The 18,119-nt window shown below is 43.5% G+C and overlaps 1 protein-coding gene across 1 annotated transcript in view; it reads right to left on the bottom strand.

Moving 5' to 3' along the window:
- Positions 1 to 337: 337 nt before the first annotated feature.
- LOC140713578 (PR domain zinc finger protein 14-like) overlaps positions 338 to 18,119 on the bottom strand; it is a 51,815-nt gene continuing 34,033 nt past the window's right edge. Inside the window, exon 8 of the mRNA XM_073027941.1 lies at positions 338 to 519. Within this exon, the coding sequence (XP_072884042.1) occupies positions 338 to 519 (182 nt within the window). The remainder of the gene's footprint in view (positions 520 to 18,119) is intronic.

The raw sequence follows: 18,119 nt of genomic DNA, 5'->3' as shown, positions 1-18,119 counted from the left end.
CAACAGTAATTCACTGTACTGGTGACGAGGCCTCGGCGGTGGTAGGGTATTTATTATTCTCACAGTCTGAGGGAAAAAGCTGTTACCCGGTCTGGCGGTCCTAACACTGGAGCTTGAGCTGTTGCTACCAACTCGGGCTGACTGCGGTCTTTCCATCGGGGACTCTAAGGCCTAGTTCCAGAGTGTGGTGTTGGGTCCCCAAGAGGACAGTTAACCCACCAGCCTCTGAGGGATGATCGTGATAAACACTGGGCTGGAGTCGAAGAACAACATCCTGGCGTTGGAGGCGTCATTTTCCGGGTGGTAAAGGACAGAGCACAGGGCTGTGGCTATGGCATCATCGGCAGGAGGTGAGCTGGAAATCGTCCAAAGCAGCTGAAGGGTGGGATTTTATACAATCCATTACCAGCTGCTCAAAGTGCTTTGTGATTGCCGAGATCAGTGCCACTGTGCGGTAATCATTTAGGCCATTTACCAGCGCTCTCCTAGACACCAGAATGATGGTGGCTATCTTGAAGCCTGCAAGGTCCATGGACTGTTGCTAAGAGATGTTAAGACCTCTGTTAGCTGGGCTGCACAATCCCTCAGCACCTGACCAAGTATGTTGTCTCACTCCACAGCTTTGCGTGGGTTTACCCTGCCTAGGATCCTCCTCAAAGACAAGAAAATCTGCAGATGCTGGAAATCCTGATGAAGGGTCTCAGCCCAAAACGTCGACAGTTTATTCTTTTCCATAGATGCTGCCTGGCCTGCTGAGTTCCTCCAGCATCTTGTTTGCGTTGCTAGGACCCTCCTCACTTCGGCTGTGGCCAGACAGGGAGAAAGAGGCCTTCCCTGACGTCACATCATTCACTGCATCAGATCGTGCATTGAAAGCATTCAGATATTCGCTGTTTGCATTTAACGAGCTAGTGTGCAGGAGTACCTAATAAAGTGGCCATTGAATGTCAGGAAATGCTGCTGTGGAAAGTTGGAAGGATCACTTTATGCGCACCTCTGCACCATCCACTACAAGCGGCACTTCCCGGTTGCCAAACACTTTAATTCCCATTCCGACATGTCAGTCCATGGCCTCCTCTTGTGCTAAGAATAGGCCACCCTCAGGGCGAAGGAGCAACACCTTATATCAAGTCAAGTCACTTTTTATTGTCATTTCAACCTTAACTGCTGGTACAGTACACAGTAAAAACGAGACAATGTTTTTCAGGACCATGGTGCTACATGAAACAATACAAAAACTACACCGAACTAGTAAAACAACAGGAAAAAAATGACACTAGACTACAGACCTACCCAGGACTGCATAAAGTGCACAAAACAGTGCAGGCATTACAATAAATAGTAAACAAGACAATAGGCACAGTAGAGGGCAGTAAGTTGGTGTCAGTCCAGGCTCTGGGTATTGAGGAGTCTGATGGCTTGGGGGAAGAAACTGTTACATAGTCTGGTCGTGAGAGCCAGAATGCTTCGGAGCCTTTTCCCAGATGGCAGGAGGGAGAAGAGTTTGTATGAGGGGTGTGTGGGTCCTTCATAATGCTGTTTGCTTTGCAGATGCAGCATGTCGTGTAAATGTCCGTAATGGCGGGAGGAGAGACCCCGATGATCTTCTCAGCTGACCTCACTTTCCGCTGCAGGGTCTTGCGATCCGAGATGGTGCAATTTCTGAACCAGGCAGTGATGCAGCTGCTCTCAATACAACCTCTGTAGAATAGGGCAAGGATGGGGGGTGGGAGATGGACTTTACTCAGCCTTCGCAGAAAGTAAAGACACTGCTGGGCTTTCTTTGCTATGGAGCTGGTGTTGAGGGACCAGGTGAGATTCTCCGTCAGGTGAACACCAAGAAATTTGGTGCTCTTTACGATCTCTACCGAGGAGCCGTCAATGTTCAGCAGAGAGTGGTCGCTCCGTGCCCTCCTGAAGTCAACAACCATCTCTTTTGTCTTGTTCACATTCAGAGACAGGTTGTTGGCTCTGTACCAGTCTGTTAGCCGCTGCACCTCCTCTCTGTATGCTGACTCGTCGTTCTTGCTGATGAGACCCACCACGGTCGTGTCATCGGTGAACTTGATGATGTGGTTTGAGCTGTGTGTTGCAGCACAGTTGTGGGTCAGCAGAGTGAACAGCAGTGGACTGAGCACACAGCCCTGGAGGGCCCCCGTGCGCAGTGTGATGGTGTTGGAGATGCTGCTCCCAATCCGGACTGACTGAGGTCCCTCTAACCTGATGGCATGAATGTCAATTTCTCCTCCCAGTGAACAAATTCCGGCCCCCTCCTCTATTCCCCAATCTGACCTTTCACTTCTACCCACCTGCCTATTATTTCCCCTTCCTTCCCTTTCTCCTAAGGTCCACTCTCCTGTCCTATCAGATTCCTTCTTCTCCAGGCCTTGACCTTTCCCACCCACCTGGCTTCACCTATCACATTCCAGCTAGCCTCTTTCTCCAGCCCTCTCCCTTTCATTCCGGCATCTTCCCCCTTCCTTCTCGGCCCAAAACATTTTCTTTTCCATAGAAGCTGCCTGACCTCCAGCATTCTGTGTGTCTTGCTTTGGGTTTCCTTAGGTTATATATTCCGATGAAAAAATGCATATTTTAATTCCCAAATCAAAACTGCTCCCATTTTGCTGTCAGAATATTAGTCTAGAAAATATTCACAAGAGAGTGATTGATATCAGGAACATGCTGTCAGTGGAGGTGTCAGAGTCAAATAGAATTACCATGTTTAAGGAACATTTAGATTAGCACCTTAATTGGCAAGGCATTGAAAGATCAGCATGGTAGCACAGCAGTTAGCACAATCGATTCGTGGGCATGCTATGTTGGTGCCAGAAGTATGGCAACATCTGCGGGCTGATCCTTGCTGACTTGATTTGACGCAAATAAAGCATTTCACTGTAAGATTTGATGTTTCGATGTGATAAATAAAGCCAATCTTTATCTTTAGTGAAAGCAAATGGGATTAATGTCAATGGACAAAATGTTTGGCATGGATGTGAGTGGCTGCGAGGGACTATTTCTGTGCTGTATGTTTCTACAACTGAATTGGATTGCTATTTTTGGTGCACTAACACGCGGTCGTCAACTCATGTTCCCCATCACCCTCACCATCTCTCTCTCTCTCTCTCTCACACACACACACACACACACACACACACACACACACACACACACACACACACACACACACACACACACACACACACACACACACACACACACACACACACACACACACACACCCCCCCCCCCCCCTTATAAAAGTAGCCAAAATCCAATGTAAAGCGATGTTGGACTGGTTCACACCCAGAAGCCAGTGCTCTTATGGGATCTACACAATTCCGATGGCATTTCACACAGTTTAGCACAGCTCCCAAAACTGTACAACAACCGCAGAGGTGTGTCATTCCTTAAAGTCGTCCACCTCAAAGGACCCACTCGGCAGCAGCACATACAGCTTTTGCCACGCATGAGGCAGAGGAGGCAGGAGAGAAGGAGACAGCTCCCCCATTCAGTCTTTTCTCTAAGATTAGAAGAAACAAATTTAGTAAACCCACCACGAGATCACTACCAAAAAATGCTGAAGAGTTAATTCAGTAAAATTGAGCATATTTTCATGAGGTGGTGAAATCTATTACTGAGGATCATCACCATCCAGGATATGTGTGGAATGAACTTCCTGTAGAAGTAGTAGAGGCCAGTTCAGTTGTGTCATTTAAGGTAAAATTGGATAGGTATATGGACAGGAAAGGAGTGGAGGGTTATGGGCTGAGTGCGGGTAGGTGGGACTAGGTGAGATTAAGAGTTCGGCACGGACTAGGAGGGCCGGAATGGCCTGTTTCCGTGCTGTGATTGTTATATGTTATATGATATGCCCCCTTCTTGTTTCTACCATCAGGGCGGAGGGAGAGGAGCTTGAAGACCCAACTCAATGATTCAGTTTTGACTTCTTTCCCTCTGCCATCAGATTTCTTTGTAATTGATAGCAATTTTATTTGTTTGCACTGTACTGCTGCCATATGACTACAAATTTTACGTCATATATAGACAATAAACCTTGGCACACAGTGTAGTGGTTAGCGCAATGCTTTACAGTACCAGTGAACTGGGTTTCAATTCTCACTGCTGCCTGTAGGAAATTTGTACGTTCTCCCTGATACTGTATGGGGTTCTTCCTGGTGCTCCAGTTTCCTCCCACAGTCCAAAATTGTGCTGGTTGGTAGGTTAATTGGTCATTGTAAATTGTCCCATAATTAGCCTAGATTTAAATCCAGGGATGGCTGGGCAGCATGGTTCGAAGGGCCAGAGGGGCATTCTGTGCTGTATCTCAATAAATAAACCTGATTCCGTATCTGAACCCACACTACATTAAGAGAACAGATACAGCCCATTGATATGTGAATGGGCTACTTATACATGCAAACTATTTAGGCCTGGGGCAGATAGCCTTATGGGGATGACCATTATCACAGTCATTGTCATGATTACTTGCGAAACTGCTACAGCCCTATACACTATATCAGTGAACACCAGCATTAGAAGGAAGGGGGAGGGGAGTGGTTCGTAGATAAATTTACCCTCTTTGACTATTTTTGTACCTGCTTTGTTAATTCCAAGTGACATTTATTGATGCATTAAGTTTACCACCCCTTCCATCCATCAGGAGGACAACAGCGAGGCCAGTGCATTTGTGATCAGTCGTGCAGTAATACCCTTGCCGTATACGTGCTCTTATCAGCAGATTGTGCACCAGGGACTTGATTATTGGACTTCTGCTCCTGCACTAAGGCCATCATTGGCAACCTTCCTTTCAACCACCCTTTCATACTAATCCAGTATAACTGCCCTCGGACCATAGACCAGGAAATCTAAATTTTTAATCAAGTATATAAATGAATGCCTGTGGTGCAGTGGGTCACAAATAAGGTGCAGCAATCAGGTTGTTTGACCTCAGGCTTAAGGGCCCAACTCTCATAAGTTCTAAGTGATTTCTTATTGATAATCAAAGCTGGATAAATGAGATAAGACTATTTAAGTTAGAATATGAAATATGTTTTATTAATGGAGTTGACTGCTTATGAAATGCTGGAAATCACTGATGAGCATCATGAGACTGTAGAGAAGATTGAGATGTATAGCAGAGATAATAAAGTACAGGACTGGAATTCAACACTCACCCTTTTTAAATTACGGACAGGATGCTCTATGTGAAATAAAGGAAAATAAATAATTGGGATTTATATAAGTTTTTTTTGTGATGTCAGGTCAGTTTGTCCCAAAATTTTTCACGTTCATGGAAGTATTTTTGAATGCAATCCACAACTGATATAAGACAAATATCTAAGAGCCAATTTATGTAAAGCAAATACCTTCAGATTGTGTGAAGTCAGTGAAGAAAATCTTTTTCTTTAATAATCGTGGTTAAGGATTGAATATCGGTCTGAGCACTGGGGGGATTTCTTACCTTCTTTGAAATACTTCATGGACGATACAACTCATTTTGACTATTGAGCCCAGTTTAATTCTCTCACATAACCCAGGATATTGAAGACCTCGAAAAATCCCAGAGGGAGAACTGCCAAAATGTTACTTAATTGCATTTTTTTTTCAGTTATCTGGACAGGACAATGGTGTCAGGGTACTGGGATATTATTCCCCACTAAAATATAAAAGGGACAAATAGCTCTGGCTTTTCCAACATAATATGGCAAAAAAATACAGCTGTTCTATTGTCTGTATTCATTCAAACAGATCTCACTGTTCTATGTTCTCACTTCCTGGGATTGTTTTTTTTGTTGTTTCCTGATATGTGGCTAAAACAGTCATGCATCTTTAAGATATGCAAACTTAAGAAAATTAAGATTTATAATTTAAGCAGTTAGAGGAGCTTTTTTCATCGTTCTCCGGAGTCAGTAGGGCTGGGGTTCATATTGCAGGATATTCAGTGGCGCTGGGATCATTAATGTCCAGACAATATTTTAAAAATGCACAATGTTCAGATAAGTCAATGCTCCTCCAATTTGAAAGATTAGTTATAAAATCATAATAGTGCCACAGGCCATTCTCTCTGAATCCACATCAAGCACCCATGTATACTAATTTATTTATTAATTGAGATACAACGTGGAACAGGCCCTTCTGGCCCTTAAAGCTGCACTGCCCAGCCATCCCCAATTTACCCCTAAACCAATGATCTTTGGACTATGGGAGGAAATCAGAGCACCCAGAGGAAACCCATGTGGTTACAGGGAGAAGGTACAAACTCCTTACAGACAGCGGTGGGAATTGAACCCCGGTTACTGGGACTGTAAAAGAGTCGTGCTGAACACTATGCTACCATCCTGCCCAGTTACACTTTTCCCCCCATTCCCATCAGTTCTCCCAGATGCTATCACTCACGTGTACACTGGGGACAGTTCACTGTGGCCAGTTAACCAACTGATCCACACCTCTTTGGAATTTGGGAGGAAACCAGTCACAGAAAGAGCATGCAAACTCCAAACAGTCAGCACCAGTGGTCAAGATTGATCATGGCCAGGTGGAACTGTGTGAGGCAGCAGTTCCATCAGCCGGGCCACTGTGCCAGCCTCAGTACTCACAATGTCCTCCCTCTGTTAACCTGCATTGTAGTGTCACTCCTCCTCCTTTCCTGAGCAGCACTGCAGAGAGGGAGATCCCTCTGCGCGGATTATTTGCTTACTCAAAGCAAGAAAGTGGGAGAGGGCAAGGGAACCAAATGCAATACTGGCAGCATAGCAGTTAACAAAATCACAAGGTTATCACAAGACAAAGGAGCAGAAGTAGGTCATTCGGCCCATCGAGTCTGCTCCGCCACTCCACCATGAGCTAAACTATTCTCCCGTCTAGTTCCAATTTCCAGCTTTTTCCCCATATCCCTTGATACCCTGACAAATTAGATACCTATCAATCTCCTCCTTAAACACCCTCAATGATCGGGCCTCCACAGTTGTATGTGGCAACGAATTCCATAAATCCATGAACCTCTGGCTAAAAAACTTTCTCCTCATCTCTGTTTTAAATGGGTATCCTCTAATTATAAGACTGTGGCCTCTTGTCCTGGACTCACCCACAAAGGGAAACAGCCTTTCCACATCTACTCTGTCCAACCGTTTCAACATTCAAAATGTTTCTATCAGATCCCCTCTCATTCTTCTATACTCTAATGAATTCAGTCCAAGAACCGACAAACGCTCCTCATATGTTAGCCCCTGCATTCAAGAATCATCCTTGTAAATCTTCTCTGAACTCTCTCCAACATCGGTACATCCCTTCTAAGATAGGGGGCCCAAAACTGCACACAGTATTCCAGATGGGGTCTCACCAGTGCCCCATAGAGCCTCATCAACACCTCCTTACCCTTATACACTGTTCCTCTTGAAATGAATGCCAATGTAGCATTCGCTTTCCTTACTGCTGATCCAACCTGGTGGTTAATCTTTAGGGTATTCAGTAGGTTATAACAGTGCCAGAGATGTGGGTTCAATTCCCGTCACCGTCTGTAGACAGTTTGTACTTTCTCCCCGTGACTGCACGGGTTTCTTCCGGGTTCTCCGGGTTCCTTCCACGTTCCAAGTGCACGCGGGTGAACGGGTTAATTGGTCACGTGGGTGTAATTGGTTACGTGGACTTGCACCGGAAGGGCCTGAGGCCGTGCTGTACCTCAAAGTAAAGATAAAATTAATAACTCATGCTAAGTGGGGAGACAACAGACTGCAGACACGGGAATCCGAGCAACAAACAAGATGCTGAAGGTCAGGCAAACTCTTAATGAAACCACATCTATCTAATGCACAGATGTGCTCATTGATAACCTAGGGTTCAAAATTTTTTTCAGATTTTCAAAACATGGAAAAATTAGCAAACTTTATGTTTTTCAAATGATATGATTTAATTTACATTATTCTACCAGATAACCAATATTGGGCTTTGGTTATTAGGACGTTAACCATAGCAAGGTGCCTAGTACCGAAACTCAGACATTTATTTTTCTTGTAGGGCTATTGCATATTAAGCAGAGAGGGGACCATATCTAATATTTTCCCTTTTCCAGTCTATGGCTCACTGCTACAGCATTCCTACCCCAGAATTCCTGTGTCACTTCCCAGTAAGAGCTGATGCTGTTTATAATAAACAGAATGTTATTATGACAAAGACAGCAATATAAAGTCTGAATTATACCTCAGAGAGTGCCTACAGCTTAAAGAATTTAACAAGGCAGTATCTATTGCTTGTGCTATTGCTTTACAAAATTAATTACTTCCTTTCCATTTGCCTGCCAAGTGCCGGTTTTTTGCTAGTGCTAGTGCACTGGCCAAGGACACCAGTGCAAAGTCAGCCTGGAGCATCCGCGGCCTTTCAAAAATGGGTTGTCTTCTTACCTGCTCTCTCCACAGAAACATGAAGGACATGAGGGAGAAGTGAAGCCAGACACTGGGAATTTGAAAGCTTGCACTTTCTGACACAATGTGAAAATGAAGAGAACAAACTCAGAGAAGCCCTGAAGTGGGTGTGCAGACAGTACAACCTAAGAGTAGCTTAATACTACACGGTGCTACGCTCTCCCCTCAGCAACACAGGGAGGTCCATTGAATGCAGGAGTAGTTAACACGCCTCCTGGCAAAAGACCGTAAGCTATAGGAGCAGAATTAGGCCATTTGGCCCATCGAGTCTGCCATTTCATCATGGCTGATCCAATTTTCCTCTCAGCCCCAATTCCCTGCCTTCTCCCCGTATCCCTTCATGCCCTGAAAAAACAAGGATCTATCAACCTCTGCCTTAAATATACATAAAGGCTTCATTGCCACAGTCGCCTATGACAAAGAATTCCACAGATTCACCACTCTCTGGCTAAAGAAATTCCTCCTCATCTCAATTCTAAAAAGATGCCCCTCTACTCTAAGGCTGTATCCTCTGGTCTTAGCACCCACCATAGCAAACATTGTCTCCTGATCCACACTAATAATGCTTTTCACTATTTGATGGGTTTCAATGAGGTCACCCCTTGTTCTTCTGAATAGCAGCGAATACTCGCCTAGAACCATCAAACGCTCTTCACATGACAAACCATTCAATGCTGGAATCATTTTCGTGAACCTCTGTTATACTTTCTACAGTTTCAGCACATCCTTTCTAAGGCAAGGGACCCAAACCTGCTCACACTACTCTAGGTGAGGCCTCAACAGTGCTTTACAAAGTCTCAATATTACATCCTCGCTTTTATATTCTAGTCCTCTGGAAATGAATGCTAACATTGCATTGGCCTTCCTCACCACCGACTCAACCTGCAAATTGACCTTTAGGGAATTCTGCACAAGGGCCCCCAAGTCCCTTTGCACCTCAGTTTTTTGTATTTTCTCTCCATTTAGATAATAGTCAACCCTTTCATTTCTTCTACAAAGTCCATGACCATACAATTCCCAATACTGTATTCTATCTGCCATTTCTTTGCCCATTCTTCTAATTTGTCTGTCCTTCTGTAGCCTCTCTACTTCCTTAAAACTACCTGCCCCTCCACCTATCTTCATATTGTTTGCAGACTTTGCAACAAAACCATCAATTCCATCATCCAGTTAATTGGCATATAACATAAAAAGAATCTGTCCCAACACAGACCCCTGTGGAACAGTACTGGTCACCGGCAGCCAGTCAGAAAAGGCTCCCTTCATTCCCTGTCTTTGACTGCTGCCAATCAGCCACTGCTTTATCCATGCTAGAATCTTTCTTGTAATACTATGGGCCTGTAGCTTGTTAAGCAGCCTCATGTGTGGCACCTTGTCAAAGGCCTTCTGAAGATCCAAGTATACAATATCAACTGATTCTCCTGTGTCGATCCTGCTCATTATTTCTTCAAAGAATTCCAACAGATTTGTCAGGCAAGATTTTCCCTTGAGGAAATCATGCTGTCTACAGCCTGTTTTATCATGTGCCTCCAAGTACCCTGAGACTTTGTCCTTAATAATCAACTGCAACGTCTTCTCAACCACTGGACAATATTTTCCTTTCTTCTTCCTCTCTCCCTTCTTGAAGAGTAGAGTGATATTTGCAATTTTCCAGTCTTTCCTAACTATTCCAGAATCTAGTGATTCTTGAAAGATCATTACTAATGCCTCCACAATCTCTTCAGCCATCTCTTTTATGAATACTCAGCATTAGTTCTTCACTTCTGATTTCAAATACTTGCAGCTTTCTGTTCTAGTTTGAGAAAGACGGGTCCTAAGGGAAGAAGCAGAGGCACTGGGAAAGTGAACTGGATCATGGAAGAGCCATTACAGAAGGAAAGGACAGAATAGATTCCCTCTATGTTATACCTAATTGTGAGCTGAGCATGGCAGGTTAATTGACAGAGGACAACTTTCAGACCGGGACTCACTCGAGTGCCTGAGGGGAATTTCGGGGCAAAGTGTCAAAGTGTCAAAGTGTCACCTCCCGATGCAGGCCGTATGCGGGCATGCTGTGTTCCAGGCACGTAGTCTCAGAGCAGTGATTTATCTGTTCCCACGTCTTGCCCGGTGTCAAAGTGAATGATTGAGCAACAGTAAAATTCACATGAAAATAGAAAGCATTTAGAGCACTGGGTCAAGCTCTTTGGGGTAAGCTCTTCTGTTTATTGATATGTACATTCATAAACAAAGCTCTCTGGGGTGTTTTATGCAGTGGATTAAATTTAATGAATGGTAAACTGAAGCTCAGACCCTCAGTGGAGAGCACATTCAAAGATCAGTTCATCGCTCTATCCAACGGAACAGATTTATTCTTTTTCTTTGGTCCAGCAGGTGCAGCAGTAATCTTTTCTCCTTCCAACCCCACGTTGGAAATTCCTTACTGCCTGACACACAGTGGTACTTATTTTCAGCGGCAGTTCCTGGCTGGTGTGTTCAATGGTAGCTACTTGTTTTAGTGATAGTTATTCGTTAGAGACCTTGTTCCTCGTTTGCGAAAAATGAAGCCAGAACTGGTTATAGCACAGCATAGAACGAAACAAGTCAGGCTTTGTCTTTGTGATAAAATTTAAGGCTAAACTTAAATTCCCCCTCTGAAAGGCCGATATCCCCCCACTCCCATAACCCAGTGCTCTCCGCAATGTACAGCGTCCTCCCCCGCGGTCCTGCATCCTCACCTCCTTCATTTATTTAGTTTTTCCTAAAAGATGCAGCAGTCTTTGCCTTACCCATTCCTGAGGCAACGTTGTCCAGTACTGGAACCCTGGCTTTGAAAATTATCCATGGCACGAATGGTGCGTAAACCAATGATCTGAATGTGTATGCATCTCCACTATAATGCTGCACACACTGTCAGGTCAAAACAAGTGTGGGAGAACTCAGAGAGCAGACAGATCACAGGCCTTAGGGTGAAGAGACCTGGAGGAAGGGCGTATAGAATCCGAGCTTCAGGCAGTGGAAAAGGATCAGGACCTTGAGGGTTGGGTATAGAGTTCATGGGGAGGGGGACAATCTCTTGTGGTATGGAATTCAGGGTCACATTGGTATCAGGGACTGAAGGAGTTCACCAACAAGGGAAAGTAGAAAACTATAAGTTTTCTATAAACTATAAGTTTATAACTATAGGTAGCTGTAAATGGACCTGCCTTCCTGGGATCTCCCACCCCTACACACCCTACCTTTTTAAAGATTAGCTTTATCCAGAAGAAGATGGTGCCAGAAAACAACACGACCAAGGGCAGCATCCTCCAGATAGTTCACAAAACTACTTCTTTCATTTCTTTTACGTCTTTCTTTTTCTTCCATATGTGGTTCCGCTTCTGTTGGAGCCTGTGTTCTACATTTTGGTGGTGTGTTTTCAAGCCAATTGAGAGATCTGACGCTTTGGTGACTCCGAGAGAATTCCATGAGGCTTCGAGTGAAGCGTGCAGCTTCAAAGCCAAGGATGCGAGCCCACTATTGACCATTTCTCACTGATTAAATCGCCAAAGAAGATTGAAATCAACGAGGTGAAAGCAGAAGGCAGCAAGTATTTGGTGAAGTCTATCAGCCTGTTGCTCACTGGGACCAGAGGAAGGTGTCTGGGTGAAACTCACTCACTCACTCTCTCTCTCTCTCTCTCTGCCTCCCTCTCTCTCTCTCTCTCCCTCCCTCTCTCTCTCTCTCTCCCCTCTCTCTCTCTCTCTCTCTCTCCCTCTCTCTCTCTCTCCCTCTCTTTCTCTCTCCCTCTCTTCCTCTCTCCCTCTCTCCCTCTCTCTCTCTTCTCTCCGCACCCCCCCCCCCCCCCCGACTCGCTGCTCCCAGAGGAAGATCCTTGTGTTCACATGGCCTCTGTCTCACTCGATGCTGTCAGAGGATGCTCTGGGCAAGATTTAATCAACGCTGTTTATGGATTGGGCTCTGCAGTGATGTGTTTCTGGTTTCTGGTCACTCATTTTTTTGTTGCTATTTTGGGTGACTTTGAATTAGGATTGCCTACAGATAACAAACCCTGAGCTGGACTGGACTCTTTTGATTTTTGTGTTTTATATTCTGTGTTTTTCACTCGTTTGTTTTTGTTGCAGTTTACACAATTTGCTTTTATTTTGCATGTTGTGGGGGTGGTATTTGATGTCTTTCTTTGTTTCATGGCTGTCTGTGGGAAGAGGAAACTCAGAGTTGTGTACTGCATACATACTTTGATAATAAGTGCACTTTGAATCTTTATTTGTTACGTAACATACAGTGAAATGGGTCATTTGCCTCAGATAAAATCTGCAATGATTGTGTTGGGCAGCCCACGTATACCGCTTCACTTCCAATGCCAACTTAGCATGCCACAAATCGCTAACCCGAGAAGTTCATCTTTGGAATAAGGCAGGAAACCAAAGCACCCTGAGGAAGCCCTTACAGTCATAGGGGGAGCATACAAACTCCTTACAGGCAGCAGCGGGATTTGAACCCCAATCAGTGATCCCTAGCCAACACTGTAAAACAAAATGTTAACGGCTACACTACCTTACTGTACTGACAGTCTGTGACAGTTCTCTCATCTCTCTGCTCACGACCCTGCTTGACGGCTACCGACCACCAGTCTACTAATCTGAATTCCCCTTCCCTAGCACCACCATAGCCTCACTCCTTCACCACTGACTATTGATAATCAATCCATACCCTTCACTCATCAAGCTTAAACTCCCAACAATGTACCAGCTAAACCGCTCAAACAAACCTTCAGTGGCATCTTCCTTCCAATCCACAGCCCAGAGTCTCATCCAGCCTTCCGACATACTGCCAGAACAACATCTCCACCAATGGTGCCAGCACTCCCACCAACCAATCCAGACACCCATCACTATCAATGCTGCTCCCACAGAGGTGAAGTACATGAATAGTATCACGCCACCTTGGTTCCTCAGTCCACTTTCCAGAGGGAAGCCCTTGAGCTGTACATTTGCTTTTACACACAGACACCAGTTTAGCAGGACTAAAAAGGCAATATCTAAAATCTAGCCAGTTACATAGATAGAATTGCTTGTGGATATTGCACTGGATATTGATCTATAATATGACTTCAGCATTAGTTGGCCAGAAACCCAATCAGGAAGTTGGAGTGAAAACTTAAAAAATGCCTTGTTGGTCAATTGCAATAGAAAATAAAATGGAAGAAGATGCTTAAAAGCATGCCAATAGTGGAAATTCAGCATACTAGGAGAATTAAGTGTGGAGCAGGGAGGGAAAAAAAGAAAAGAGAACTTAAAGCAAATCTTTGTCAAGGCATTGGCACAGATCCATAAAGAAGATAGATTGTGAGAAAGTAAAGTGTGTGGAATTGAAGACAGGTTTGTAGTGTAAGTCATAGGCCCGAAATTGTTGGTGGCATCTGAGTTGGTAAAGTGGACATATAGTCTAATTGGTGGTTAAGGCAGGAGAGAATGGAAAATCACTAGAGTGTTGCTGGTCCAAAACAGGCATACAGCACAAAAATGTAGTTTTATTCACTCTTATATAGAGAAGTGAAGGAGAATTTCCTACTTATTTTGACGCGCATGGAAACCATTCAGCCTACTGGATCCCAGATGTTCTAACTCAATCCCTTTCTCTATTTTCGCATCTTTGTGCCGTTTACTCCCTCTCACACATCTGTCGACTCTCTGACTTGTTTTCCCATTTACCCACACTGAGGAAGTAGGGAATTGCCAGTAACCAATCACCTATTCAGCACATTTTTAGGATATGAGAAGTAACTAAAACAACCATCCAAACCCACATGGTCACAGGGAAAACATGCAAACTCCACACTAAGAGCAACCGAGGCCAGTGTTAAACCCAAGAGCTTTGAGGCCATGGTGCAAATGGGACAAGTTCAGCTGAGTTTGATCCTCAAACTTTAATAGTGTTTCTTTCAAATAATGTAAGAACGGGTTTGGTGGGAGTGGATTAGAGAATTGAAGTGACAGGTGACTGCATGCATGTGGTTATGTCTGAAGAAGAAAGAGAGGTGGCTAATAAAATGGTTGATCATCTGCTTTTGGTCTCTCCAATGCTGACAGGGAAGATCAAAGGAGCAAATACGTCATCTCCATTAGTTGTGTGGAAGACGCCATTGAAGAGGAGTGAATATTGATAGGATTAGAATATCACAGAGGGAATGGTCACGCTGAGAAGTGAAACGACGAAAGGACTATTGAAGCATTTGATTTAACTCTGGCTTTGACTCCACAGATGCTACCTAATCTGGTGAGTGTTTCCAGTGATTTCTGCTTCTATTTCAGAATCAAGCATCAATAGCACTTTGTACAGGATAACATAAGAAAACAATTCTTCACACAGAAGGTGTAAAAGAAACAGAGTCATAGATAAGTATAGCACAAAAAAGGGCATTCAGCCCATCTAGTCCGTGCTGAACTATTTTATTTAAATGGGTTACTCCCATCAACCTGCACCCGGACCATCGACCTCTATACCACAACCTTCTGGTACCTTCTTCTGCGATAGGTGAGATTGCTGAGTTAACTGAAACACTCAACACTGAGGCTGACAGCTCAGCACATCAGAGGATATTAGGCTGATAAATTAAGCTGAGATGCAGACCAGCCTCAGACCAATTGAAATCTTGATTGGCTTATGTGGAGAAATGCAGTTGTGATGAAGACAGTATTCATGAGGAAAAAGGAAGAGGGCTGAAGGATTTGCTTCCTTTGTGTACATTCTTTGACACAATGAATTCTCTGAGAGATAAAGGGAAATGATAGTGGGGGAGGAGGGTATGGAGACAGAGGGGACTGGTGACCAGAAGTTAGAGAAATCAATGGTAGCCACTGCCTAATACCCCTTTCAAACTCTGCAGCTTCTGCACAACTGCTTTTCCATCTATTTTTGTATGGTCAGAAAATATGTTACGGTATAATTAGTATCATTTATTCATCAGTTGCCTCCTATTTATCCCATGCTGATTTCTGTAAATTAACCAATTCATTTAATTAGCATGATCTCTATTAATTAGTAAGCAATAATCTTTTATTTGGTGTTTCATGGTATCTCAACATCTTCTAAAAATCCAGATACACCGCATCTACTAGTTTTCCTTTATCTAGCCAGCTCGTTGTATTTTCAAAGAACTCTAGTAAATGTCAAACATGATTTCCTTTTCATCATACCATATTGACTCCATGGAATTGTATTTTGATTTTCTGAATACCCTGCCTCTGTTTCCTTAGTAATGGATTTTACAACACAGATGTCAGCCTAATTGACCTGTATTTTCCTGTTTTCTGTCTCCTTTCTTGAATAGGGACAATACATTTGCAGTTTTCCAATCCACTGGGACATTTCCAGAACCAGGGAACTTTGGAAGATCACAATCAATACATCCTCTCTTTCTGCATCCACTACTTTTAAGACTCTTGGATGAAATCTATCACACCCAGGGGAGTTGTCAGCCTTTAGTCCCATTAGTTTGCCTGATAGATTTTCTCCAGTGACAGTGATTGTTTTAAGTTCTTCCCTCTCTTTTGCTCCCAGTTTTCCTACATGTATTGGGATGAATTTGCATCTTCTTCCATGGACATGAATAAGAAATGTTTGTTCACAGTCCCTCCTAAATCCAAACTTTCCAGATTAATTCTCCACGTTACTTGCTAAAGGACTAACAACTTATCTGCTCTCTTTTTATATAATGCACTTGGAGAAAATATTTCAGTTTACTATACTTCTTAGCTAGTTTATTCTCATCATCTACCTTAGCTATTAAATATATTCTTTATTATACTCTTACTTTAATTGTGTTATAATTTTTTATCTTATTCCATTTCCCCCCAATCCTCTCCTCTTTTCAGTTGCAATGAAATAATCCATGCAATTGTGAATTGACCCAACAGGCATCATAGTTGCAACAGTCCACTGGAGGAACTCAGTAGGTCCAGCAGCATCTGCTTGGGCAAAGGAATTGTTGGTATTTCATGTCAAAATCCTGCTTCAGGACTGATAGTCAAATAACTTCCTTCTCCAGCACTTAATTATTCAATATGAGCTTAATTCCTCAGTTCATACAGAAAAGTAATTAGTTGATTCACCAGCCTGTCCTTCAGCTGGGGTGATTGTAGGTGTTGTGTATTTAATATTTAGGTAATATTTATAGATTCAAGATCCAAGTACATTTATTTTCAAAGAAAGTATAAATTGTACACTCTTGAGATTCACTTGCTCACAAAGCAAGAAACCTGAAAGAACCCAATAAAGAAAAAAATTAAAATAAAAGTAAAAGACCAATACTCGATGCGCAAGAGGAATTAAAAAAAAATATAAGTCATGCAAATAATTGAAGAACAGTCTTCCAAACCAAAAATTAGTCCTCAGATCTGAACCCTGGATCAGCCCAGTGTAGGCCCAAAGCCCCACTTATCAGTTTATCATTTTAGCAGGCATGGAGCACAGCAGCTGGGGCAGTTTTCATAGCCTCAGTGCTATGGAGATGACCATTGCAGTGAATGAGTGAAATTGGCTCTCATCCTAACCCTGTCTTTTCAGTCAAACTGTTGGGGCATTTAAATTGACCCAACAACAGAAAAGCGAAGGGCTCCAATTTCCTAGAGAGAGGAGTAAACATCAGTTTTCGCCTCCGATTTGGACCGGTGTTTAAATTGTCTAAACAGCGCCTTGTACCTCGCTCTAGGACTCGGGCACCGCTGCTATGAAGGGTCCCAGGCCGAGACCACGTTGCCCAGCAACGCTCTCTGTTAATTAATTACAAGTTATATGTAAAACTATGTTAATTGCAGATGTCATCACACTACCACATGTACATGCACACCTTGCTTAAAGTAAACCCAAAGTTACACTCTCATTTCGGACTCCTACATCTTCCTTCAAATCGGTTTAATGTTTTGAAGTTACAAAACGTTACAGTGGGAGAGCCCATTACCAGTAATTCCCAACAAAACTTACTGGATATGCAAAATTCTTCCCAGATTTGTCCAAGAATTGCTTCCACAATTCGGTATCATCAGCTTCAAAGTCAATAGGAATAAGAATGGGAGGAGTTGCTGAGTGCAGCAAGGATAAGGGAAAGAGAAATACACACAAATTTACTCACAGCATGCTTACAAACAGAGATGTATTAAGGAGCAGATAACCTGTTTTAGAAATGTTGATTGAGAGATTAACATTGGGTAGGACACAGCAGATGATTCTCCTGTTCTTCTTAAAATAAAGCTGAGGCATCTTTTACTTCAAGAGCTTGATTTGCTGAAAGATGTGCCCTCCAGCAGTGCAGCATTCCCTCACAATGAAGGGGGGGGAGAGAGGGAGGGAGAGTGGGTGAGTGGGACAGGGAGAGGGGGAGATAGGGAGGGAAAGAGGGAGAGGGAGGGTAAGAGGAAGTGGGAGAGAGGCAGGGAATGAGAGAGAGAGGGAGAGAGGAGGAAGGTGAGAGAGAGAAGGCAAGAGGGAGAGGGGGATGGGAGGATGTGAGGGCGGGTGAGAGGGAGAGGGAGAGGCAGGGAGGGGAAGTGGAAGGGAAGGGAGAGAGGGAGAGAGGGTGAAAGGGTGAGGGAAAAAGGGAATAGATAGATTTTCAAAGATATTATAAATCAACCCCTCTTATAACACAAGTATGTATCTCTTATTTTTTATTATTATTTTCTACCATAGTACAAGGATGAGTGTTTCATTATCATTTACTGT

The sequence above is a fragment of the Hemitrygon akajei genome, chromosome 1 (genome assembly GCF_048418815.1).
Source record: "Hemitrygon akajei chromosome 1, sHemAka1.3, whole genome shotgun sequence".
NCBI classification, from domain to species: domain Eukaryota; kingdom Metazoa; phylum Chordata; class Chondrichthyes; order Myliobatiformes; family Dasyatidae; genus Hemitrygon; species Hemitrygon akajei.
This window is presented reverse-complemented; position numbering and strand designations above follow the sequence as displayed.